The sequence below is a fragment of the Pseudorasbora parva genome, chromosome 9 (genome assembly GCF_024679245.1).
Source record: "Pseudorasbora parva isolate DD20220531a chromosome 9, ASM2467924v1, whole genome shotgun sequence".
In the NCBI taxonomy this organism is placed as follows: domain Eukaryota; kingdom Metazoa; phylum Chordata; class Actinopteri; order Cypriniformes; family Gobionidae; genus Pseudorasbora; species Pseudorasbora parva.
This window is the reverse complement of record NC_090180.1, coordinates 33061794-33089144: the sequence shown is the minus strand read 5'-3', so window position 1 is coordinate 33089144 and position 27351 is coordinate 33061794. Positions and strand designations below refer to the sequence as shown.

Here is a 27351-nt window from a genome sequence, read left to right as displayed (position 1 = left end):
ATTGTCATTTACTCTTATTATTCGGAAGACAAAAAGGCTTATTTTTGAAAAAAATTCTGACTGCTCTTGTCTGTACTATGTCAGAAGATAGGCGTTGCTTCTGAAGCTTCAGGAGGCTATAATGTCATCCAACTTCAAGTGTTTAAATAGTAGATCAATGGGTTTGGTGAGAAACAAACTGATATGTAATTCATTACTTTCTTTAAACTGTCACATCCCGCATGCACTATTGAGAGAGCAGCAGTTAAATGCTATCCTGTGTGAAGGGTTGCTCCCTTGCACAGGAAATTTCATTCAAGATTTATATACAGTAAAATGGATTAGATATTGAATTTAATTTCTCAACAAACCCAATTCATATGCCTTAAATGCTTTATTGTATTGCACAAGTCACATGGAATTATCAATGCCTTTATGTACTTTTTAAATTCAATTTAAAGTAGGATGAGTGAAACTTTACAAATCATTTTTGCATTTTTGGATCGAGCTGTCACTTTAAGAAAACTAACTCAGTTCTTTAACTTTTGTAGAGAGAACAAATATGGAGACAAGGACCATACTCAGAGTTATAGTTAGTGACAACGACATCAGAAAAATCGTACTTCCTTTGAAACCACAGACAGTTGACTCACTGTTGGAACAACTTGAAGAAAAGCTGGGACTTCAGTACAAGTTCACACTTCAGTTTGAGGATCCAGACTTCAACAATTCCCTTGTGAATCTTACCGACATTGCTGATTTGCCAGATAAGCCAACACTGAAGATTGTCTCACTTGTGACGACACCAACCCCTAGCACAGCTGACACTGAAATCCTGTCTGTGGCTTCTGATGATCCATGTCATAGTGTACGTACTGCATGGCCAGAAACTTTCGAGATCCCTAATTTTCCTGTTGACGTTGAATACAGATTACGTCAGGGAAATCTACAGTACATGCAAGATCAAACATATCTACAATTGTCAGGAGAACTTAAGCATGAGATTCTCGAAAAACTTTCCGAGACAATATACAGTTACAAAGCTTACCCAGATAAGGAAGATTTTGAGGCTGTTGCTGCTGCTTTGATAAAAAAACATCCCTGCCTTACCCAGCCTGGCTCATCTAAGGGGTGGAATGGGTGGTATGATAGCCTCAGATGGAAAATGGGTAATTACCGCTCAAAACTGCGTAGAGCTGGATGTTTGGAGGTATCCATAAATGGTGGAAAAAGAAGAGGACAGCAGCCTCAGAGAAACGTCAAAAGACCCAAGAGGTTTGAAATCAATTTTCTACCGAATTTCCCTGATGGTGAAGATGAAGCCAGCATGGAATCCAAAAGGAAAGAGATGGTGGAAGAGATGAAGAAACGTCGTCTTAATTCTGCACTGATAGCCCAGAACATGAATTCTACATTTGCCTTGCGCAGAAAGGAATTGATAGAGGAGCAGCCTGCAGTGAAGGACACAGTGGAAAGGTGGCCTGCCCTCTTCACAAATAGTCAGGTGAGTAAATATTCTTGTCTTTGTTAGTTTCATATATAATTTCATGTTGAACATTTTCTAAGCAAAATGATCATTAACCACTTTTCAGATTGATGTTTAACACATTTCAGTGAGAAGTGATAACTTAATGTCAGTTTGTCCTTTTTTTATTTCTTTTTTTAGATTCTGTCAGAGTTTAGTCGTATATCTGGCAAAAACCTGCAAACCGAATTCTTTCAAGAACTGGACAGATTCACTCAACGTTTCATCGACATCTTCAGGGCTAAAGGTGGAGACACTGGCTCCAAACTTAAGAGGATTCTGCACCAGATTGACAATGATGTAAGTTCCTCAGACACATCACAAATCATTTTCAATAGTAAAACAGTTGTTGCTTCTGTTGTTGCCTGACCTGTGTTGCGTTTGTGTCATGAGCGCTAATAAATATTGATGTTCATAACTTTGCAGAAATCCAACGTCAATGCGAGACGAACAGCCGTTCTTCATGGCCTACCACTCCTCCTTGGAGAGGACCCCACGGATTTTTACAAGACATGCTTTGTAAGTACTTTTTTCCTGTAGTGTGATTCTTATTTAACAGTCAAACTGTTCTTAAAATTGTTTTGAGATCTGGCAAGAAGAGTTACGAAAGGGAAAAAACAGTCAGGACACTGAAACAAAGAAAGGGATAGAGAAAAAGTGAAAGATAAATTAAGAACAAAGAGACAAAGAAATGAAAGAGAAACAATTGTAAAAAGGACAATAGATGGGAGGTTTGAATTTTAGACGGGTAGGAAGAATAAAGGAAAGACGCAATAGAGATGAATAAAGTCAGTAAAGGAGGTAAGAAAGAAATATAAATGACAGAAGGGAGGTTAGATCAAATTAAAAATCTGATATTTAATTGACTTTAAAAATTCAATCAATTCTCCATAATGATGTATTTTGATACCTTTTCAAATATCAAATTATAAGATTTAGAATAGGTTTTTATTTATTTAGCTGCCCTTCAGTTTGATTTCATTTGAATGTCTCCATGCATCCACTGATATGTCTTGTTTGAAAAGGCCTTTACATTTAGACATAAAACAGTGTTATTCATTTAGTTTTACATTTTAATGCAAGGATGTGTTTTTAAAAGAAGTTTTGTGGCTTACATTGACCTTATTTTTTATTATATGCTATTCCTGTTTTTAGGACTGTGATGGCAATGAAGACATGTTCGACACGGCAGTCTGTATTATGACAGTGATTCCTGAGGACTGTCCAACTGTGCCTTACTCATTGCATCTTGATGCCACAGCAACGGCAATAATTTTGGAAGGTACAGTGGTTGTGGATAACCTTGAAAATTTTCCAGAAGCAATGTGTCTACTCTTCGGGCTAATTTATGCTCTAAACTTAGAGTATCCAAAAGCACTGAAGAGCACATTTGATTTCATACAGAGAGTGATTTTGTCCCTTGGCCACAAGTCACTGAAACCTAAAATCCAATCACTAAAAAATCGCCTAATGCAGTAATGTTTTTTCATGGTTTAAATGGTTAGTTCATCCGAAAAGAAAATTTGATGTTTATCTGCTTACCCCCAGGGGATACAAGATGTAGGTGTGTTTGTTTCTTCAGTAGAATACAAATGAAGATTTTTAACTCCAACCATTGTAGTCTATAAGTCGTATAATACATGTCAATGGTCATATTTTAGAGTTTGAGAGTAAAAAAAAAATATGAATCCATATTAAACCCTGCAGCTTGTGTCGATACATTGATGTGTTTAGACACGAAACGATCGGATTGTGTGAGAAACTGAGCGGTATTTGTATCATGTTTTACCTCAAATACAACACTATGTGCATTAGTCGTCTCCGCGCCATTACTGCCTGTAAGTGAGGTCAAATTACACAATATGGCATAATGATTCGTGCAATAGATCACTTCCACCGCTTTTATCCCATTGAGATAAGCCATATCATGTACATTTGACCTCACTCACCGGAAGTTATGGTGCGCTTGCAGCTGTTGTACATAGTGTTGCATTTGAGGTAAAAAAATTATATTAATACGGTTCGGTTTCTCACACAAACCGATTGTTTCGTGTCTCAAGACATCAATGTGTCGTCACGAGCCGCAGGGTTTAATATGGATTCGTATGTTTTTTTTTGTTGTTTTTTTTTTACTCAGCTCTCATAGTCTAAAATGTTCCCATTGACATGTATTATACGACTGACAGACAGCAACGGTTGAGTTAAAAATCTTCATTTGTGTTCTACTGAAGAAACAAACACACCTACATCTTGGATGTCCTGGGGGTAAGCGGATAAACATCACATTTTCATTTTTGGATGTACTCCCTTTAACCATTACTGGGTTCACTTTGAATAGATCTATGCCTTTTAAGAGAACTCAAATTGTTCAGTGCTATACTGTTTTATAGATAGCTACTTTTGTATTTTCCAAAAAATAAGTTTTAGAGTAATTTTATTGGAAGATAACTTTAATACAGTTCTCTTTAGAAAAGTTGTTCTGTACTAAACTTGATTCAGACTGTAAAGTGTTTGCACAATTTGCTTTTGACACCTTTGTAAACATGTTAAAGACAAAGAAAATGTGCTCTTTTTATTGTCTTTTTTTTTAGTACAGTATGTACTAAAATGTCATTTTGCTTTTGACACCTTTGTAAACATGTTAAAGACAAAGAAAATGTGCTCTTTTTATTGTCTTTTTTTTATAGTACAGTATGTACTAAACTTTTTCTAAAATGTCAGCTGGCCATGTTGACAGGCATGCCTTAAGTAATGTCTTTCATATTGTTTTATAGAGCAAATAAACATTTTAGTGTTGTACAATATCTGTTGTCTGTCTTTGTTTCCTCAACTTAGGCTTTTGAGTACAGCTTACTTGGGAAATTTAAGGCAATCAGTTTCCACACATTCGTCTAGTAAAATGAACAAGCAGACATGTTAAAGTAACTGTTTTGTATGAGTTCTGCTTACAAACCCCAACTTAAATCTGTAAGTTGGCTGAACTTTTGAAATTGAGTTACTTGTACTCAAGTTGTATTTTAACCTCTACAAATACACAAGTTAACTCTACAAAGTAGTAGTAAGTAATATTAAGTCAGAAATGATGACCTAATTTGCTTGGAAATTTTGAGGCAATCAGTTTCCACAGCTTTTCTAAGTAAAGTCAACTTATTACTTTTTACAGTGTACTGAAGCGACGATTACTCCCATCCTCCCCACCACCACCAGGATGGCCCTTTCCATACCCTGCCGGGGGGTCGGCTGCGCCCCAGCCCTCGTCTTCAGGCAGGAATAGCAGATCCGAGACCCTTGGATTATGCACTATGGACGGGGCCTACGCCAAATGACTCTGTACACTATCAGCTTGCTGAGCTGTTAATAACTGCACTATTGTCAATATATTTCTCCCGAGTCTTTCTGGTAGAACTTAATTTTACCTATAACCCAAATTGATTTGGTCTGAAAAAAGTATTAGATTAAAAATATCAAAGATTGAACATATGATATACCCCAAATTAATTATATCTCATGTTTAACCACTATCATGAGAGCATAAGAGCCAGCAGCTCTTTTGAGATTTGAGGGATAATTCAGCCAAAATGTTTGAATTGGGGGATCATTTTTTTGAGCCTGCGCCCAGGAGGAAACCACACTTCTAGTTGAGTGCACTTGTAACCCAAGTGGGCAAGGCACATCTTGGGACTGGTAGACCAAGACGATAGCATCCACTATCCAGTGGGCTAAACTGCTTGGAGACAACCTTTCCCTTCTGCTGACCTCTGTAACAGACGAAGAGCTGCTCTGAGGTCCTAAAGCTTTGAGTTCGGTATACGTAGGCATGAAGAGCGTGGAAGGGACAGAGCAAAGCTAAGGCCGGGTCTGCCTCCTCCTAAGGCAGTGCTTGCAGGTTCACCACCATGTCCTGGAAGGGAGTGGTGGGAACCTTGCGCTAACCGAAAGTGCGTGCAGGTCTCCTACCCTCTTGTCTTTATGGACAGGACCTTCAATCATGATACACTGCTATTGCTGTAATGTAAATGTTTTTAGGGTGAAGGGAGACAGCCTTTCCTCGAAAGTATGACTCTAACCGAACACCTTCAGGGGTCTTCCCGGCGAGAAGACCACCATTCAACGAACAGGTTCCACTTTAACACATAGAGGCACCTCGTAGAGGAGTCTCATGAGGAGTGAGTCTTGTGAGGAGTGAGACCTGTCATGAGGAGTGTTAGTACAGAGAACCAGGTCCGGTAACAACTCCCTGACTTTGCACAGTGTCTGCTCGAGAAGGCTCACTGGGGGAAACACATACTTGCGTAGGTCCTGGGGCCAGCTGTGTGCCAGTGCATTCATGCTGAGAGTGCCCCCAGTCAGGAAATATTACAAATAGCAAAGGTTTGAGTCAGGAGAGGCAATCAGGTCTACCGGTGCAGCTCCGAAGAAGTCCCATATCAGCTGGAGCACCTGGGGCTGGAGTCGCCACTCTCCCAGAGGTGTCGACTGTTGAAAGAGCTTGTTGGCTGTCTGACTGAGTGCATCAAGGATGTGAATGGCACGAAGTGACCTCAGATTCTTTTGACTCCAAAGGAGGAGATGGCGGGCAAGATGGAGCATGCAACAGGAGCATAGACTACCCTGACCGTCGATGTACACAACGGCCGCAGTGCTGAACGTGCTTGCCCTGTAGCGGCTTTTTGAGGTGACACAGCACAAGATGTACTGCTAGCAACTCTAGCCAATTGATGTGTCAATGCAATTGAGGCCACAGACCCGAAACTGCATGGCTGTTTTAAGTGGCCCCCCAACCGGTGGATGAGGCATCCGTGAAGACCACCAAGGGAGAATTGAGACATGAAAGTACGCATCCTTCAGGTCTATCGCTGTGAACCAATCTCGGGGACGGATGCATTCGAAAATGTGTTCCTGCGTTAGCTTCTTGAACGGGGTGGGAGAGCAAGGTGGAACACAGACCCAACTCGGGAGCCTCGGAGGCGGCCCGGAATGTTGTCTGAGTTATTCCATGGTAGGGCAGAGTGTGGGTGAGAAGGCCTGGTGGCATCCTCAAGCCCCACACTGCTGCCCACTGGCGAAGGGAGGGGAGGAAAGGAGTGGCAAGGCCCGTGGTCAGTGTGCATTGCCGACCTGAACCTTTTTGGGCCCAGGGAGGAAGGAAACTGCTCTTTTATTGAGAATGTGGATACCAATGTGGATGGAACAGGTACCAGATGTATTTTCCCTTTGGGGGGAGAGGGGTGTGGACCCCATCTCCCCTTGAGCAGACCCTCTTCTACCTGGGCTTGTGAGCACTCAGATAAACACCCAGCCAAGCCATGAAAACAGCTGTTAGTTTTGTTCTGTTTCCCAAACCAAGTCAATCATTCATCTTCGAAGCACGAATTAAGGTATTTTTGATGTAATCAAAGTGGTAGTTCCATTGACTTTCAATGGAGTGACAATTTTTTTTAGATTTCATAAAAACAACAACAACAACAAAAAACTTAATTTGTGTTCCGAAGATGAACAAAAGTCTTATGGGTTTGGAATGACATGAGGGTGAGTAAATGATGGCAAAAGTTAAATTTGTGGGGGAAGCAACCCTTTAATTTCTCAGAATTTGGTCGTTTTGTTGTTTCACAAGCTGAAGGCTCATTACTTTTTGTGTCTCATAATGTCTCTCGTCGCTGAATGGAGATTGATAAAAGAAAAGGATAAAAGTACCATTTCAAGACCTTTAGTCTCATTGGACAGATAGTTGAAATGGTACTTTTATCCTTTTCTGTTGAGCAATATGTTGTTTCTCCATTCCAGTGCTGTGACTGGCTGTTGACATCAGAGGTGACACACACAGCATGGCCCAAACTTCTTTCCCCTGTGGAACTAATTTCGCATAATCTGAAGCACACTGATAGACGAGTGACTTTAAAGCTTTACCTATGTATTACTCACTTTTAAAAACACCATTGGCAATGTTCTGAATACATAATGGAAGAATTCATTTACAGTGATGCCAGTAACGCGTTACATAGTAACGCGTTACTCTAATCTGACTACTTTTTTCCAGTAACGAGTAATCTAACGCGTTACTATTTCCAAACCAGTAATCAGATTAAAGTTACTTATCCAAGTCACTGTGAGTTACTATTTTAGTCATTTTCCTTTGTAAAAACCAACAGCTTATCAAAATTCTCAGCCCGAGTCCGGCTGGAGCCCGTGTTTTTTATTTATTTATTTTACTTTTTACATTGTTGCAGCCATTAAAATAGTTCAGTTTTGTTTTTAATGTCAAAGTAGTTATTTTTCGTTTCGTTTCTTTTTTATCCTTATTTAGAACAATGTTCAGAGCAATTTTTTGTTTGTTAAATTAAAGTTTATATAGGCAAGACAATTCAAGAGTTGGTTTGAGAGACTCATGCGGTTAACTCACTGGGTCGTCACATAAAAAAATTAAAACTTTAATTTAACAAACAAAAATTGCTCTAAACATTTTTCTAAATGAACTCAATAAAGAAATGAAACGAAATATAACCACTTTGACATTAAAAACAAAGTAGGCTAGTTATTATACCACCACAAAGGCATTTCTGACGAGCTGAGGCAGGCTGGTAGATTAGCCTATTGCTCGCAACGGCGCTCAAAACAACGAAACGGGCTACACAATCTAAAAAAAAAAAAAAAGGACATGCAGGTTGTCTTATAGCCTACCTTAGACTTCAGCTAAATTAATATAAATCCGATCTTCAATTCCCGCGGTATAGCCTATGCTCATTTAACGGAGTTTACATCAAAGCAAAAGATTCTAGCATTTTATTCAGCAGCCCATTTCAAATTCAAAGATCGCAATATGAGAGAGAGAGACCTAAGCACTGGTAAGATCATTAGTCTCATTAATTTATATTGAAGATGATTGTGTTTTGTGTGACTTATTTTAAAGTTTCATTAACGGCCATTTGCGTTGGCTTGCTTTACTCATTTGCAGCGATGTAGCAGTAGCACCGTCATATCTATCTGACTACACCATAACACGCTCTCACACATTTATTTCTTAATTATTTGCCAGGAGTAAAATTTACACATGTGGTTTAAACAACCAGATATATTTACATTTGTCCGGTTTAGTTTGAAATGCTTTCATGCACCTTCTGAATCGGTTTGTTTGAGTGATCAGAATTAAATACGTCTCGAAAGACTCTCGGAAGGCATTTAGGCCTAACGTTACTCCTGGTCATTTAGCAATCCGATAGATACCTGCTCAGAGAAAACGAATGAAGGAACCGGTTGTAAAAAGGCCATAACTGTAGCAGCTGCACTGAAGAAACGGACTCTTTAACCCTGCGCGAGCCATTTCTCGACAGTGGCGCAAGCTATCATGGTCTCATGTTGTTTCCACCAGCACATCTCATTGTTCATTTTAATTATTAAAATAAATATAAAACGAAGGAGAAGCCTAAAAAAGGGGCGTAAAAAAGTCGGGGCCGTCAGGCTCTGGCATAAATGCAATAAAGTGTGTTGCCAAAAACGGTTGTCATTTCTATTTTGAGGCGGCAGGGGTGTTGTCGGCAACTCCTGAATGTAACTAATAAAGTAACTTGTAATCTAACTTAGTTACTTTTAAAATCAAGTAATCTGTAAAGTAACTAAGTTACTTTTTAAAGGAGTAATCAGTAATCAGTAATCAGATTACTTTTTCAAAGTAACTGTGGCAACACTGTTCATTTATATGTTAACAGCTAAATTTGTGGGAACTGTTGTCTTAAAAATAGCTGTCACTTCGGGAATTTTAGAAGCTGTCACTTCTGGTCCTCTGGAATTTTATTTCAGCTTTAGCCTGAACCTTGGAATGAATCCATTTGGTGATGCAAAGGGCAATTACACCTGATATGATTACCATATAATTTTTTTCAGCATTTTGAGTATTATCAAAGCTCTAGATCAGGGGTCCCCAAACTTGGTCCTGGAGTGCCACTGTCCTACAGAGTTTAGTTCCAACCCCAATCAAACAAACCTGAAACAGCTAATCAATGTCTTTATATGTCATATTAAGACACGGATAAGCTGGTTCAGGTGTGTTTGATTGGGTTTGGAAGTCCACAGAGGTCCTCCAGGACCAACTTTGATCACTTTTAAATTAGCTCTCATCAACTACTGAAATCTTTTCTCGTTTCAGTAATGTGTGTTAATGAAATTCACTAAGGTTTATCAATGCTGTTTCAGTAGTGTTTGTAAGAGATTTTTTTTTCAGTTACAAGTTAGAATACATTTTACTAAGGTTGATCAATGTTTTTCATTTCACTAGTGTTTGTAAGTTTTTCAGTTATTCATATAAATGAATTTCATTGAGGTTAATCAACATTTTTTCATTTCACTAGTGTTCGTAAGATGTTTTTCAGTTATGAATGTGGAAGATTTTTACACAAAGGTTTTTACACAAATTGTGTTTGGCTTTTCAGTAATTATATCTTATAAGACCCCTCATATTATGAAATCATACCATATCTTTATTTGAAGAACAGAGTTCATCTTAATGTTTTAATCGCTGAAGTGATCCCACACTTTGTGAATGCACACAGTCATATCTCATTCAAAGGCTAAAAACCAACTCGTTAGCATGACAAGGCACATTAGACATTTGAAGTTCAGTGCTCACCATCTCTAAAACTTTAATGTCAAATTGTTCTCTGCTGCAACATTAATAACTTGCGGGAGGACTGATCCATTGGGGAATGTTTGCTGGTCAAAAGGTGCTGGTTTGAGTCTTGCTACATGAGCCATTGCTTTTATCCATTGATTATGATATCCCTAAGGTGCTTGGTGCCATATTCAAAGTTCTTTTTAATCTTGTGTCGGTCATGTACACCTGAAATAACTGTAGACATGTCAATATTGAGAAAAGATATTGTGTGAAAGATTATTGGTCTTATGTCACCTTTTAAGTGGGATCTCCTGATCTCTCTGTTTGAAGTGGTCTGGAGTCTATTTCGTCTTCTCATGAAACTTTTAACTGCTTCAGTGTGAAAAACAGTTTTGTTTCCCCCGGGAACATTATTTCCCAGCAACCTTTGATGCAGTCAGTCCTCAGAAGTGGAGCTGACACCTGACTAACAACATGTTCCAATTATTTTTAGATGGAGCTTTGTTCCAGGGAGATCTTTTTTCTGCAGATTTTTTTTTTTTTTTTTTTTTTTTTACTGCGAGAGCAACCTGTGGTACAAGACCCGACGTCAAACCACCATAATCTGGCAATTTTCATACTGAACTAGGCCAAAAAATTACATTTTGATGAGCAAAAGACTTTTGTTTCTTGTGTCCATCACAATGGCACGTTACATTTTTATTTGCACATTTTTTGCTTTTTAATGCATTGTTGCATTTTGTTAATTGAAGTGATATTTTAACTGATGTTGTTTGTGTTTTTGTTTTTCTCTAACAGGGATTCTTTGTGTCGGTATTTTACTGCTTTCTTAATGGAGAGGTGAGTCAATGATGAGTCTAATTTCATGGATGGACAGAAATGAAAGATGACTATAAATATACAGGCCCTTTCCACAGCCATATTACCCCATCACCCTATATGCTCTCTGACACCAAGCCTGTGATTATGTGGGAGGCTATTTACACTCACTCACTTACACACAAACACCAAGAGAAATGGAGCAATTTATTAGCACCCTGCAAACTGTTTTCATTTAATGGGGCCATGTTCATTACCTATAGGATTCCTCTTCAGTATCACTTGACACATTCGTCATTTTCCTCTAGCTATTATTTCCCTCTTATATGTCCAAACAGAATAACTGGTGTTATTTGTGTGTGTGTGTTTCTCTGAGTGTGTACTCTAGATGCATTGTGGAGTTTTAAAATATTTAAAATTAATTTAAATGTTTTTTTTGGGGGTTTTTTTGGTAGATGATAGCATTATCAAATTAGCCAGAATATGTAATGTGAATGAGGCCTGGACACACTAATACATTTTAGTTTGAAAACACATCTTTTTCTCTTCGTTTTGGCATTCTGTCCACACTGAGAGGGTGCTTTTTTATTAACCAAAATTACGCTTTTTGAAAATGCTCTCCAAAGTAGATTCATATTTATACCGGTATTGTGCCTGTTATGTGCTACTAACTTTCACACAGCTGCTAAAATGTTATCTTGCACACTCATATAACAGTCCTGAAAAGATGACAGAAAATGTTCTCGTAAATTGCTGTCCTGCAGCAAATCATGAGCAGTTTTAGATCAAAAATATAATGGTGAGTGCGACCTTGTAACGGAATTCCACTGGAGGCGAGGTTGATGAAACCAAGTGCAGCTTTATTAATACAAACTTAAATCCAAACATAAACAAAAGACTTTACTAAACTTTACTTGACATGACATACACCCACCAACAGCAGGTACAGCCAAGGGGGTAATCTAGCGCTCGGAAAGCATTCCACCCCTAGGGGCTGCTGTTAGCATCCCATTGACTCCCATTCATTTTTGAGTCACTTTGACAGTGAATAACTTTACATCTGAGACGTTTAAAGACTCCATTTGTCCATTGTTTATTTCTAAAGAAACACGACAATGCATAAAAGGCTCCATTACCTTGTATCTTACACTATCACCCCGTAGAAGCTGTTTTTGTAAAAATAGGCTAACTATTGCGTCATAACCAACGCGACTCTGTCGCACAGTTGAGAAATTACCGTATAGACCTGAGGAGACGCTCGCAGGCAATCTTTTACTGTCTATGAGACAGTCGGGGGGACGTGGAGACATAAAGTCTGATAAAGTCAAGGGGGAAGAATGGGGAGAAGCCCATAGTGAGCCAAAAGCAACGGGACAAAACATTTAAACAACGTGATTCAGATTTCACTATCCACAACTACTAGAAGACCTACAGCTGTCAGACAGGAGGCTCACGTCATATCTACGTCGTCAAGCTCAGTCTGAGCCTGCGCAGTTCGCTCAGCCATCAGGAAGTGAGTGCTCCTATACTGACATCACTTAACGCCGTAGAAGGCAATGGGATCGCTCCGTCCATTTCTTTTACTGTCTATGGGTACAGCGACATACAATAACTGACCAAGACTATAGCAAACATGAGGGCTTAAATACACAAGGGCTAATGACAAGACCGGGGATCAACAATGATCAACCCATAAACCAATAAAAACATGACACGGGAACATAAGGCAGGAACACATGAGGGAATAGAGTCACATGACAAAGGAACACATGACAAAACCAGGAAGTGCATGACAAAACATGACATGTGAACATGAAAACCTTAAAACATGAAACATGAAACCTACGCCAAAACACCCTGTGACAGACCTGGAAGCATCAGTGAATGGTGAGATATTTTGATAAATATAATTATCCTGCCAAAATAATTGTGCAATATCTTTATTATGTCTTGTCTGGTCTCATCTCAGTGAGCTTTTATGAGGGTTTACTCATGCGCAGTAAGGCGGATTTAGCGTTTTCTTATTTTGGTGCAGAAGTAGGGACACACTGTCAGAGAACCCTCACTACCGAGGGAGATTGTGGTGCTGAGGAGGTCATGCAATGCGGATGAAGGCGTGCTGCTGTTTGTCTGGGTCTTGGAGGGGCGTGGATGGAGGAGTTGCCACCATTTGCCAGAGGGCAAGGCCTGTTGCCGTCCGCTATGATGTGGAGGAGCACGCAGAGTGATCCAGATTCTGCCAGTCTCTGCCAGGGAACCAAAGCCAGAGGAGCCGTTGCCTTCCATTAGGGGAAGGAAGAGTCGGAGGCCTTCAACCAAAGAGCATCCATTACCATTACATAGCACTGTGAGTGAAGGCGACGTGTTTGGGGAAACAGACCAAGATTTTTTTTTTCCCTTTGTCCTCTCTCTCATCTGCCTTTGTCTCTCCTCATTTTTACCTCTCCTTTCTTTTAGCTTGTCTATCTTACTCTCATGTCTTACTCCCCGTTTCTGCAAACAGTAAACCACAGTACCATACTATGAGGTAACTGTTGGTTTATTAGCCAATGAAGCTGAGAATCTGTTAAACCTTTCAAAAACACAGACACCTCTAAAGCCCCTAAAATAACGTGTCCAGAGTGTTCCTTAGCTATCTCGCCGAAAGCATAAGTTGCCATCAAAAGCACATTCTCAGCAGCAACTGCAGTCACATATACCTTAAATGTAGCTGGAGCTGTACCCACAGATAAATACTATTGAAGATATCCACCATTGAATCCCCAGGGAGTTGATCTGGTTACAACCTTTGATCTCTGTACCAATACAAAAAGCAGCCAATTAAAGGCATAAAGGCACCTTGTAGAGGGAGCCCAGCATTTAAGAGGGTCTCGTTATCTCAGAGGTTGCATGACTGTGTACAGAAAGGAAGGTCATGGTTGTCAAAACCATCTAGACATACAAGGTGATAACAGATGTGTGAGTGCACAGACTGAAGAAAACTTGCTGCAACTTTGATGGTGTGAGATATGAGGGGTACAGAATTGTTTCATGCCTTCCTGAACAGAGCCACAACTGAATGGCAGGAAAGGACTGATGCACAATCTGGTCCAACATAGGGAGCCTAACATCACTTACAGGGGCACCATATGAGTCGTGATCACTCTATATAAGGTAGGATTCCTGGTGCTCCAAAAATGTGTTATGTCTTGTTTAAGATGAAAGTGTCAGAACAGACTAAATAGACTCTGGAAAACAGTGAGGAGAAAGGCAAATATGCTTCAGCATTACTAAACAAAACTTCAATGGGGAACCTGACCTCCATTTCAGGGCCATACAATCAGAGCCGATCCTGACCTCCCTGGGGCCCTAAGCAAAATTCTGCTAAGGGGCCCTCCTACGTGACCCGTAAGCTATCTAAACAATTTGCCATTGCCATGCAGTTACACCTGACACCTTAGTGCTCCCAATACAATCCTCCCTCCTTTGAACAAAACAGTCAAAGAATGAGGTTCAAACAAACAATATTTATTGAATAGTATTTTCTATATAATCTTAAGATAGTACTTGCTGAAGACGGCTTTACTGTTGGTGAATCAGGCTGTACTGGGTCTGTGCTAGTACTGGCTGAGGCTGGATGTGGATCATCTGGGTCTGTGCTTGTACTGGCAGATGATCCAGCATCTCCTCTACGTACAAACTTAAGCATAGCACCTGCAAAATATAGATAAAACAATTTATAAGCAGCATCAGACCCATTCAAACTGGCTCCCCCAGATTTCCTTTTATACATTTTCAAATATAAAATACCATTTATAGTATGGCTTGGCTCTTGTAATGTTTAACAAACTAGTGATTCAGATATCAAGAATCTCTGTGAGTGATGACATCATTGTTGATATCAAGAATTCATTTTTGTACAAGTGAACATGTAATCCCTGATATCAAAAATACATTGTTACTAGTAAAAATTCCATACCCGATATCAAGAATTCACATTGTAAGTAGTGAACATTTATTTATTGCCATTAAAAATGCATAAATTGTGAATAAATAAAAGCTAAAATGGTTTGTCTTAGGATGCTACTGTGTTTTATATTATGCATGTTAAAGCAATATTTGATTTATTGTTATTATTTACTGAGGGATGTGCATCCATATTGACCAGTAATTTCCAGCTAATTAATATCAACATTTTTCATTCAATATAACCTATAAATCAATAGTCAATCAATGTCAAATTGTCAATACATTCCTTTACATCTTGCATTATTTGTGCAGTAGTTTAGAGTTTAGAGTAACTAAACATTGACTAAGACTAGATAATCATTGTCTTGTTATGTAGCCTATGTGCACTTATGATGAGGAGGAGGACCATCATGCCCATATACTGTTCTGCCGGTCTGGTATCCACACAGATATTTCTGATGGAAAATACACGTTTCATTTCGTGCATGCGTATATGAACGTATGCTTATGCGCGACGCGGATCTTTTCCGAGCTGCAGTAAACAAACACCGTTGCCGTCTATCAAAAAAAAAAAAAAAAAAAAAATATATATATATATATATATATATATATACAGGGAGTGCAGAATTATTAGGCAAATTAGTATTTTGACCACATCATCCTTGTTATGCATGTTGTCTTACTCGAAGCTGTATAGGCTGGAAAGCCTACTACCAATTAAGCATATTAGGTGATGTGCATCTCTGTAATGAGAAGGGGTGTGGTCTAATGACATCAACACCCTATATCAGGTGTGCATAATTATTAGGCAACTTCCTTTCCTTTGGCAAAATGGGTCAAAAGAAGGACTTGACAGGCTCAGAAAATTCAAAAATAGTGAGATATATTGCAGAGGGATGCAGCAGTCTTAAAATAGCCAAGCTATTGAAGCGTGATCATCGAACAATCAAATGTTTCATTCAAAATAGTCAACAGGGTCGCAAGAAGCGTGTGGAAAAACCAAGGCGCAAAATAACTGCCCGTGAACTGAGAAAAGTCAAGCATGTAGCTGCCAAGATGCCACTTGCCACCAGTTTGGCCATATTTCAGAGCTGCAACATCACTGGAGTGCCCAAAAGCACAAGGTGTGCAATACTCAGAGACATGGCCAAGGTAAGAAAGGCAGAAAGTCGACCACCACTGAACAAGACACACAAGCTGAAACGTCAAGCCTGGGCCAAGAAATATCTCAAGACTGATTTTTCTAAGGTTTTATGGACTGATGAAATGAGAGTGAGTCTTGATGGGCCAGATGGATGGGCCTGTGGCTGGATTGGTAAAGGGCAGAGAGCTCCAGTCCGACTCAGATGCCAGCAAGGTGGAGGTGGAGTACTGGTTTGGGCTGGTATCATCAAAGATGAGCTTGTGGGGCCTTTTCGGGTTGAGGATGGAGTCAAGCTCAACTCCCAGTCCTACTGCCAGTTTCTGGAAGACACCTTCTTCAAGCAGTGGTACAGGAAGAAGTCTGCATCCTTCAAGAAAAACATGATTTTCATGCAGGACAATGCTCCATCACACGCGTCCAAGTACTCCGCAGCGTGGCTGGCAAGAAATGGTATAAAAGAAGAAAATCTAATGATATGGCCTCCTTGTTCACCTGATCTGAACCCCATTGAGAACCTGTGGTCCATCATCAAATGTGCAATTTACAAGGAGGGAAAACAGTACACCTCTCTGAACAGTGTCTGGGAGGCTGTGGTTGCTGCTGCACGCAATGTTGATGGTGAACAGATCAAAACACTGACAGAATCCATGGATGGCAGGCTTTTGAGTGTCATTGCAAAGAAAGGTGGCTATATTGGTCACTGATTTGTTTTTGTTTGGTTTTTGAATGTCAGAAATGTATATTTGTGAATGTTGAGATGTTATATTGGTTTCACTGGTAAAAATAAATAATTGAAATGGGTATAAATTTGTTTTTTGTTAAGTTTCCTAATAATTATGCACAGTAATAGTCACCTGCACACACAGATATCCCCCTAAAATAACTAAAACTAAAAACTAAAACTTCCAAAAATATTCAGCTTTGATATTAATGAGTTTTTTGTGTTCATTGAGAACATGGTTGTTGTTCAATAATAAAATTAATCCTCAAAAATACAACTTGCCTAATAATTCTGCACTCCCTGTATATATATTTCTGCGGCACAAAGACAGAACACAGCCCTGAAAGCGGCTGGCATTAGCTAGCCAGACAGACCAAGAGATGCTTAGCCTGCCTGTGCAGCTTAGCAAGACAACAGAAGAGATGCACATCAACTTAACTTTACTGTTGCTGACATCAAACTTGGAGAGGAGAGAACACAAGTTTCACTCTCGTGGTTTTTTCCCTCTTTTCATGGCCAGAAGGATAATTCCGCTTAATTTTATCATCATTGTTTACAACATTGATTGACGCGCTTTGACACGAGGGGGAGGCGGGGCCTTGAGTAAATTACGGGGCCTTACGCAGCTTGCATAGTGAGCGTATAGGGCTGTTCGGCTCTGCATACAATCAGGGATGACCCTTGGAAGGCTGAGGTTGAGAGCCTTAGCTTCTTACCCAATGTTAATGTTATTTTGTAGAAACCATCATTATTTAAAAAAAAATCATAATTACAGTATACACTAAATATTTGTATTTCATTACTACAAAAGTTAATTACATTGTCATTATTGTGTCATTACATTTCCCCAGCCAGATTCGTGTCTCTAAACAGACAATAATTATATAAAATCATAATAAAGAATAGCCATCTATAAATAAATAAATAAAGTGAGGTTCACTAGCCTAGATGCCAGCTGAACTTAGCCCCATCCACAACATTTTTTGGTCGGGTGGTTCGGTCTGAACTCAATCCATAGAGGAGTAATTATCTCCGAACAGAAACTGTTTGGACCAATGAAATCATCAGGGCGGGCTTTAGACGATTACGGACAGATGATCAACAGTAACGTAATCATGCACATCATCAAAGGGGCTTGAATTATATTTGTTCAAATTTTAAATGGAGAGCTTGTTTGTATATGCATTCACCTTCACTATTTCTCTCAAAAATGATGATCATGTTGGGTAAGTACTCTGTGTATCATAAAAATCTTTTATTTTTTGATTCACTCATGGGTCTATATATCACATAATAGTTGCTTCAGCCTGCGGACATAGAAAACAACCCGCGGAAAAAACACGGCCTTGGCAACACAGTGCAGTTGCGCTCTTTTGACATTTGACAATGCGTCGCTTCGTTGCTCTGATTGGTTGTAGGTCTATCCAATCAACCCGATCACACATAAATGCGTATAAATAGTACGAGTGTGCAATGTCGTGGAATGTATACTCCAAAACTCATTTTGGCGTGCATATGATACGCTGTTTTTCGCGTTTTATGACGCTTTATGGCGAATATATGACACGCGCTTGGGTAGGTTTAGGGTAGTGGGGCGTATATATGACACGCGCTTGGGTAGGTTTAGGGTGGTGGGGTGGGGGGTTCATATGTGTGGGGGGCCATAAAATGCGTATCATATGCACGCGAAAAACAGCGTGCCATAGACACGCCAAAATGAGTTTTGGCGTATACATTCCACGACATTGCACACTCGTACTATTTATACGCATTTTTGTGAGAATACCCTGATCCAATTGAGGTCTTTCCTGGTTCGGTTGAAACACTCCCCATAATCACAGCCCAATGGAGCTGTTTCAGACTCATATTCTGACTAGAATTGAGTATGACCACCTCAGGCTAGAGGTTCACTGTAATCTGAGAAGACTTAAAAGGCTCAAGATAAAAAAGGCTATTTGTTTCTATTATACATTGTTTTCTATAGTCCCTGTCTGCTTTGTTGACAGTAGCAAAAAACAACAACAAAAAAATTAACCAAACGTCTGTTTATTGTGGAGGGTGTGTGTGTGGGGGGTGGGGGTGGGGCTAGACTTTATTTACTGCACTAGACTGTAAAATAACATTAGACTTGTTATTTTATAGTCTAATGGCTTCTCTTCATATCTGATTTGTTAAGTGGGTTATGACCCCAGGCAAAATGTATACTATTCTTAAACTCTGTCATCTGTCATCAGGTTTATTTTACCAAATATCTACCTTCTACATCAAACCAAATCATATGTGACTAATAGTGTCATTCTCTCTTTGCCCATCATTAGTTTCTGTTTACCCATAACGTTTTTAGATGAAGGCAACAACATTATCTCTCATGACTGTCCAAATAAAAAATCCATTTCATAATGAAACAATCATCCAACTCTTTGTATTGTTTATTTTCTATGCTTCTTTTCTTTTTATAACCATTACATGCACGTCTTTTTGTTAGCTAGTAATCAAGTCCATTTGGCTCTACCCATTTCAATTTCAAATCTTGCACTAGAAAGAACACCGGCCACCATTCTAGGGTTGCATGCGTAATGGACAGTGTTTTTCATTGGTTCACTTGACACTGTGTTAATAGCTGACAAAAGTGGAGATGTATTAAATAATGCTTGAGAAGCAACACTTCTAGTAGAGTGAGTTTGAAAGCCAAGATGCTAAGTTGACGCAAGAGCCTCATAATCAAGATAAATCACATCCTTAACCTATTGTGACATAATTTTTTGTAGCAGGAATACCCCTATTTTGGCCATCAAAACAAGAAAACAACTGAGCAAATCTATGCCACTGGCTCCTATGGCCAACATAAATCAATTGCATCCTCACAGGACAAAGGCTTTGCAGCCTCTCAGCCTTCTTTGATTCAAAAGGCAGAGACGGATGGAAGGCCGGAGCCTGATAAAGCCAATGTGCTGGAGGGGTGAGGCCCAGCTGAAGGCTCTGAAGTCTGTGGAGCAGGCAGAGTTTTATTTTTTCTAAATAAAAAAAAACACTTGATGGATATATATATATATATAATCCCACGTTTATAATGAACAACACGTTATGGTTATTATGTTATTACAAACTGTGTACACTGGTTTTAAAGTTAACGTGGATGTGGTAAAAAACAGAAAAAAACAGAAAAAAAATGTTTTTATTGGCATTTGGTGTAACATCAATATGTCAATGAACTAACTTATACATCATAAACACAGCATTCACGCTAACATTACCCTGCCAGTACATAAAGACAGATCAAAGTGACATTACGTTAACCAACCATTCAGAAATGTCCTGTTTAGCCTTAAATGTCGAATTTCGTTGGAGCTGTCATCTTGTCATGACTCCGGTTCAAATTGATAGTGTTGATCTTTTTTACGGTCTATTATCTGTCCTCAGACTCCTGTAGCAGTTCTTTTGCCTCTGTTGTCGATAGCAACACTCCTGGCACCGCCCCACACAACAGAGGGGTGGGGTCATTCTTCATTTAAAGCTGTATGCACTTAAATGGCTTGCTGAAAACAGAGCTGTTTTTGACCAGGTAAAATTAGTGTTTTCTTACTATACTAATGCTAATTTTTAATTAAAGTATATTACAAAGTTTTAATTTAGACACTAAAGAATCACTACACTAAATAAACTTGATAAACTTAAAAATGGCATTATATGACCCCTTTAATGGAAAGGAGTGAAGTCCCAATGTCTCGTTCAGACACGATTTCTTAGCCACAACCTGAGAATCAATATACTAGAAGGTCAACCTTAGTTTATTCGCTTAGACGCTTAGATTTTTACCAGTTGAGTCATGTACTTGCGTTTGAATGCTCCTACGATCATGGGTTCCTCTTTGGATGGCGTTGCTCGGCTGGTAGTCAGTTGTTGTGTTCAGAGGGACGGATAGTTGATTTTGCAGGGTAAAGCCGGATCGTGGATAGCAAAAGCTGGTTGCTAGGTGACGGGAATCTCTGTGACTCCAGGAAGTTTTCTTCTGCCGCGTTCAAACAGAGTTTTGAAGTGTGGTGAAGGGCTCTGGGTAGCTTGGAGGACACTGTGTGCAGGCAGGAAAGGGCTGCACGATCAAAGCAGAAGTCACCATGGCAGTCAGTATAAGCATGAAGCAAAACCAAAAGCCCTGATATCTTGTTTGCCCGGGAGTTTTAAATGGGCTCCAAGGTCTCTCCTTGGGGTGTCTCCGGTCAATGAGGTATTGTTGTTGGTGGGTGTCCCGCCTACTTCTCCTCTTCGTGCATATCATTAGTGTAATGTCCGATTAAACACTTTTAAGAAACCTAACACAGCACAACACACACAACACAATAATACACAGACATAGAGTAATATAGGCAGCACGATCCACTGGAACGAAGATCACCAGAACTGGGACCACCGGAACACGATCCACCGGAACACGATAGACCGGAACGAGGATCACCGGAACATGATCCACCGGAACACAATCTATTGGAACTGGGATCACCAGAACATGATCTACCGGAACTGGGATCACCGGAACCTCAGCTGTTTTGAAGAAAACCCTGTGCTCCTCCCAAGCAAGCAAGACTTCCACAATGAAACATCCCATCACAGCCCTCCAGGGTGTATCTGGACTCGGGACCATCAGACTCGAGACCAACGGAGCAGGGACCACCGGAACTCTGACCACCGGAACAGGGTCAACCTGAACATGGACAACTGGAACTAGATCCACCGGAGCAGGGACCACCGGAGCAGGGACCACCAGGACTGGAGCGGAGGGAGTCCTTCGACTCCTCCTTCGTTTAGAAACAGGGACCACCGGAACTGGGACCACCGGAACAGGGATCCTTTTATTCTCGAGGTGGTATAGATCATTTTTTTTAAAGTTCCAAAAGTTCAAGTGGCTCACCAACTCCATGTCCCACTCCATAAGAGGGCAATCCAAACAGAGATTTAAAATGTCCTTGAAGCTCACATCAAGGCAATTAAGCCTCTCTGCCCTCTCCCAGAACCTCTGGGTAAATCCCTGTATGTCCATTCCCTTTTGGCAAAGCGTACTCAAACCATCAGGATGGACCAGGCTTCCACTCATCTTGCTGAGTCCTCTGATGGCTCATCAAAAACAAAGGAAAACTGTTGTGAGGACTCAAGTGCAGGAACAAATGTATTTATTACAAAATAGGGGCCCTTATACATAACATTGAACAACGTACCAGCACAGGAAAGAAAACGGAAGGAGATTATATAGGACACAAACAAGCAGGTAACGAAGACAACAGGTGAGGCAAATAAATCACTAATTAGATGACAAGGAGGATGGGTAAAGACTGCAGACAGGAGCACATGAACCAAAATAACAAATGCTCATTGAGATAGGACAGACATGGGATACATATAAGAGTTTTGAGACAGTCCTGCATAGAATCTTATTCACATTCACATTTATACATTCATAACAATAACAAATTATAGACAATCACAAAACAAAAACCGTTACGACAAAACCAGTTCTACCTTTAACATTTTTATTGAATACACTGAGTAGTTATTGTGAATATAAGGTTTAGAATGTAAGTGAATCTTTGAATTTAGTAACTGATTTTTTTCTTTGTTTTCTTGATAGCTCAGCCCAATAAAGGTTATGCCACAGCATCTGAATTTGCTTAAGGTCAGAACTCAGGAAGACACATACCTTATTGTTTTTTAACCTTTAGTTGATTTATTTGTGTTCTTTGGAATGTCTGTTGCATCAGTTTAAAGTCCTGGACTGCCTTCCTGAAGTTCTTTGGTAAAATCTCTTGATACATTTTAAATATCGGCTCTCCTTCCACCATGGTTCACAGTTGGGAAGATATTTTTGTAGTGTGCAGTGCCCATTTTTCTTCTAAAGAACTTTAACCTTTTGTCTCAATTTTCCCAGAAGGATTGTGTAACATCCAGGTGATCTTTGGCAAACCTGAGACATGACTTTTGTCATGACTACTACAAAAGTAGTTTTCGACAGTATGTGATGTCCAGTCATAAACTGATGAATATTTTCTCTTCATAGGTACGTTCTGCAGCCAGAAAACGTTGGCATCGATGGCAAGATAATCACGCACTGCGAGTGAGAGTGGCGAGGGCCATGTCCATCCCCACCTCCCCCACCCGCATCAGCTTTCATAGCATCAAGCAGACGACGGCTGTCTGACCTTTACAAAATTGCTTTTCCTCTTTAGTAATTCAGCCACACACATGGACTGCAAGTGGCATGAGAGACCAAGTGATTGTTTGCCTTTCCGTTGGTCTTGGGTGTATCATCCAATAACCAGTGAATTTAATTTATATGTCTGTATAGTTTTGACAATCTGCCCTGAATGAACAGTTTTTTAACAATATCGATAAACTGTTTCTTTTCACTAGTAGTTTGCAAACATCCATAACACTGTAGCATCTATCTATCTATCTATCTATCTATCTATCTATCTATCTATCTATCTATCTATCTATCTATCTATCTATCTATCTATCTATCTATCTATCTATCTATCTATCTATCTATCTATCTATCTATCTATCTATCTATCTATCTGTCTGTCTGTCTGTCTGTCTGTCTGTCCTTATTGTAATTGGCAGTGAGGGGCCAGCACTTAGATCAGGCAAATACATTTATTACAACAACAAAAAGGTCTCAATGTTTTAAAATAAAACAATTTTAGTCCAAATTTCAGCCCACACTCGTGCATCTGAATCACACTCTGCACCAGTCTCCATATCTCCACAAAAGCAGCACATATGGTTGTACTACAAAATAAGAAAACAACTGTCAGTAACCACAGGCCAATACTCAGTTATAAATATTATTTGCTTTTCACTAAACTATATCATGCATTTAGAAGACTTTGAATATATGTAAACGTTCTGTACTTTTGAATATTTTCCTAGAGCTTAAAGGCAGTCACTCTACTCAAGCAGGACATGTTTTATTGTGCAAAAAAGAAAAAGTATTTCACTACAAATATTAAATTGGCTGTGGCCCTTAGGTTGGCTGTCTGCAAGTAGGACAACAGATTGCTATCCCTAACCACAGATTTTTATGGCCAACAACTCTAATACAAAGGAACTGTAATTGTCATGGTTTCACTCCGCAGGGTGGGGACAGCACATGCTCTCATCCTTCCTGAGCTTGGAAAAGAACACCCGTAATCCCTGATGTGTGATATCTGTATGAGATTCAACAGGCAATGAAAAATCAGCATATGCCATTACAGGGGCTTGAGTAAGATTTCAGATGTACAAAAGCACCATTTGACATGCAACAGTTCACTCAATTCAATGTCCACCAAACATTATTTCCTATAGCAAAAGAGCATTCAATGGTTGGGCTATTTTGTCAAAGTGGAAATAAAACACCTATAATGGCCTGCAAGGACCAAAAAAGCCCTCGCCTCTGACGTTTCCTAACTAGATGCTACAAGATAAGATTCCAGAGTCAAGCAATTTGTCTGTCCACACCAGATGTGTTACGACTACATGATGCGACAAAATCTATCAAAACCACAGCCAATCTGAACAGTGTGTGGGTGAGTACATTGATAAGTACATAATCAAATTCACAATTTGCACCATTTAAACATTACTAAAAAATACACACTGAATTACTAAAACAATCCCATGTCAAACTTACTCCAGTCCATACACTTGCCAATTTTGTCTTCTAACACATAAACTTCGAGGAAAAAATGTTCATTTTCTACCTAAAGCCTAGTTCACACTGCCCGATTTTTGCCCCGATTTTGAGTCGCCGACAGGTTGTGAAATCGCAGACATATGCCCGAGATCATAGGCAAATCGGTGCTCGTGCACGCGAGTGACAATCACGCAGTGTGAATAATCAAAGACGCGATCAGAGAGAATTGCCTACGAGTCGCCGACACCGGTGAGATATTTGGCATGCTAAATATCTGGACCTGTCGGCGATTCAAACTCCTGCTGTGTGAACTGCGTTCTGACTGAAAATTACACCGACAGCCAATGAGAGAGTGAGATACATGGCAGCAGGAGGTTCAGGGAGGAGTTATAGAGCAGAATTTCAGTATTTTAATAGATATATTTACAATTCCATTAAACAGAAACAAAGGCCAAACATTTGCACATCCAGCCACAGCAGCAGCACACTACAAAATAGTTTATTTACTTCAAACTGTCTTTGCAGAACACAATCCTGGCTCCCTCTGTCTCTCCAACAATTTCTTCCATCATAATCTTTTTTCCTTTTCTCCACAAATCATCGCACATACAATTTGAAGCAAACTTTGTGCAGTTTATTATTTCTAATAACAATTCCAAGTCTCGCGCGGGAACTCCGGTCTGACGCAAGTGTGATCTCGCGTTGTTTACTTGTCACATCGCACGTGTAGTTTGCACACAGGAAAGAGAGAGAGTTGTCGGCGATTCTTCCTTGTTCAGTCATGCAGTGTGAACTCCTCTGTCGTCAAACCATAGTGCAGTGTGAACACAGCAGTGACTGAATGATACCCCAGATATTCATGCAGTGTGAAAAGAGCAGTGACCCGACGAGTTTGAAAATCGTGCAGGCTGAACTAGGCTTTACTGAAAATTACATCGGCGATGACCGACAGCCAATAAAAGAGTGAGATACAGGGCAGCAGGAGGTTCAGGGAGGAGTTATCCCTTACATACATATATATATATATATATATATATATATATATATATATATATATATATATATATATATATATATATATATATATATATATATACACAAGCCGTTTCGACAGTAAGGAGTGGGAGAGTGAACAAACTCTCAAACGTGGATTACACCCGTGACTCGAAGACTATATAAATATAATCATGATTCCTGTCCATCATAATATAGCCTACACACTAAGGACATCTCCAACTAGCAACCCCAACAGCTGCTGAAAGAGGTTTGAATCAATGATGAATGAGTTTTGACTGGGCTAAGTGCATGTTCTGAACTTCACAAGGGTACTGTAGTTTTGTCAGAGCAAAGCTAAGCACATTGTTGTTATTTTTTTGTCTGCGGATTATTGTACAGTATCAATGAATTATGCATTTTGGCAGTGGTGTATTTTAACGTGTGAAATGCCTGTTAATTATGTGCTTTTTCTGATCTTTTATATTGGGCACTGTTTGCACTTAAATGTCCAAGTGGTTATATTTCGTTTAGTTTCTTTATTACGTTAATTTAGAAAAATGTTTGGATACATTTTTTGTTTGTTAAATTAAAGTTTTTATTTTTTTAAAGTGACAATCAAGCAGTCAGTTGCCAACAGTGGTGGGTATGAGGTGAAAATGGTCCCGAAGCCTGGCCCTAGGGGCGTACAAAAGTCAGGGTCCGTCGGGTTCGGGCAGAAATGTAGGACTCTAAATCGTCTACCCAATCTGGCAACACTGATCAAACATCTAGCCTACATTTACATTCCAAAGTTTGAATTTTTGTACCATACTCAGCAGTACACATAAGGTATATTTCCATTGTACTAAAATGCATTCATTTTTAATGGGTATATGCGGCTGAAACAGGTAGCCAGTGCATCCCAAATTTTTTCAACATTAACATTTTAATATAACATTATAGTCATTATGGCCTTTAGAAAATGGCCTATTTGAGGAGGTGGGGTAGTGCACTATAGGCCCCTGTGGTGTGGCCTAAGCTTGTCTCTTGGCATTTTTTTCCTTACGTTACTTTTACTTTTATACTTTAAGTAGTTTTGAAACCAGTACTTTTACACTTTTACTTAAGTAAAAGGCTTGAGTTGATACTTCAACTTCTACAGAAGTATTTTTAAACCCTAGTATCTATACATATACTTGAGTAATGAATGCGAGTACTTTTGACACCTCTGGGCATTACCGGACACAATGTCTAAACTTAATGCAAACTTTATATGCACAATTTAACTTGGCCACCGGCAGCCAACACAATTTTAGAATGGCCAACCTCAATAAGGCTGAAATCCTCAAAAGTTTCATCTGAATACTTGTCAGGCCCTAAAATGTATGCATTTCTGTAAAGTGTATCCACCATTTTAATTCCTTAAAAAAAATTAAAAAAAATAAAAGTTTCGAGACATCACTTTGGCGTTCAGGAGACTGTCTTGACCAGGACCACACAACTAAATTTATTGAATCAACTGCCATGTGATTGGTTGATTAGATAATTGCATTAATGAGAAATTGAACAGGTGTTCCTAATTATCCATTAGGTGAGTGTATTTCTCAAGTTGCAAGATATATTGACTGTATTACCGTTAAAAATGTAAAAGAATAAAAAAGCAGAGACCTCATTATTTGTCTTCTATAAAGTACTTCTGTAAAGAGACACTTATTTGCACATATTATATTGGAATAGCGACATGGTCATGGTATCACCATATCATTTATATAAGCCATTTGTGTATGTGTATGTGTGTGTGTGTGTGTGTGTGTGTGTGTGTGTGTGTGTGTGTGTGTGTGTGTGTGTGTGTGTGTGTGTGTGTGTGTGTGTGTCCTCCAAACATGTAAACATTATTATATGAGGAAAGAATGTATTAATTTTGTATTGAAAGTTGTTTCTCTGTATTTCTCTGTTTTATACAACTTAG

At 39.4% G+C, this 27351-nt stretch overlaps 2 protein-coding genes across 5 annotated transcripts in view; both read left to right on the top strand.

The window, feature by feature from the left end:
• Positions 1-4308, top strand: part of LOC137089656 (uncharacterized) — a 7526-nt gene extending 3218 nt beyond the window's left edge. For all 3 annotated transcript variants that reach the window (XM_067453220.1, XM_067453221.1, XM_067453222.1), the window contains exons 3-6: positions 531-1483; positions 1646-1804; positions 1931-2023; positions 2660-4308. In XM_067453220.1, the coding sequence (XP_067309321.1) occupies positions 531-1483; positions 1646-1804; positions 1931-2023; positions 2660-2983 (1529 nt within the window). In that variant the 3' untranslated portion in view covers positions 2984-4308. The remainder of the gene's footprint in view (positions 1-530; positions 1484-1645; positions 1805-1930; positions 2024-2659) is intronic.
• Positions 1-24322, top strand: part of LOC137088910 (corticotropin-releasing factor receptor 2) — a 141290-nt gene extending 116968 nt beyond the window's left edge. For both annotated transcript variants that reach the window (XM_067452286.1, XM_067452287.1), the window contains 2 exons: positions 10908-10949; positions 22788-24322. In XM_067452286.1, coding sequence (XP_067308387.1) covers positions 10908-10949; positions 22788-22928 — 183 coding nt within the window. In that variant the 3' untranslated portion in view covers positions 22929-24322. The remainder of the gene's footprint in view (positions 1-10907; positions 10950-22787) is intronic.
• The last annotated feature ends 3029 nt before the right edge of the window (positions 24323-27351 follow it).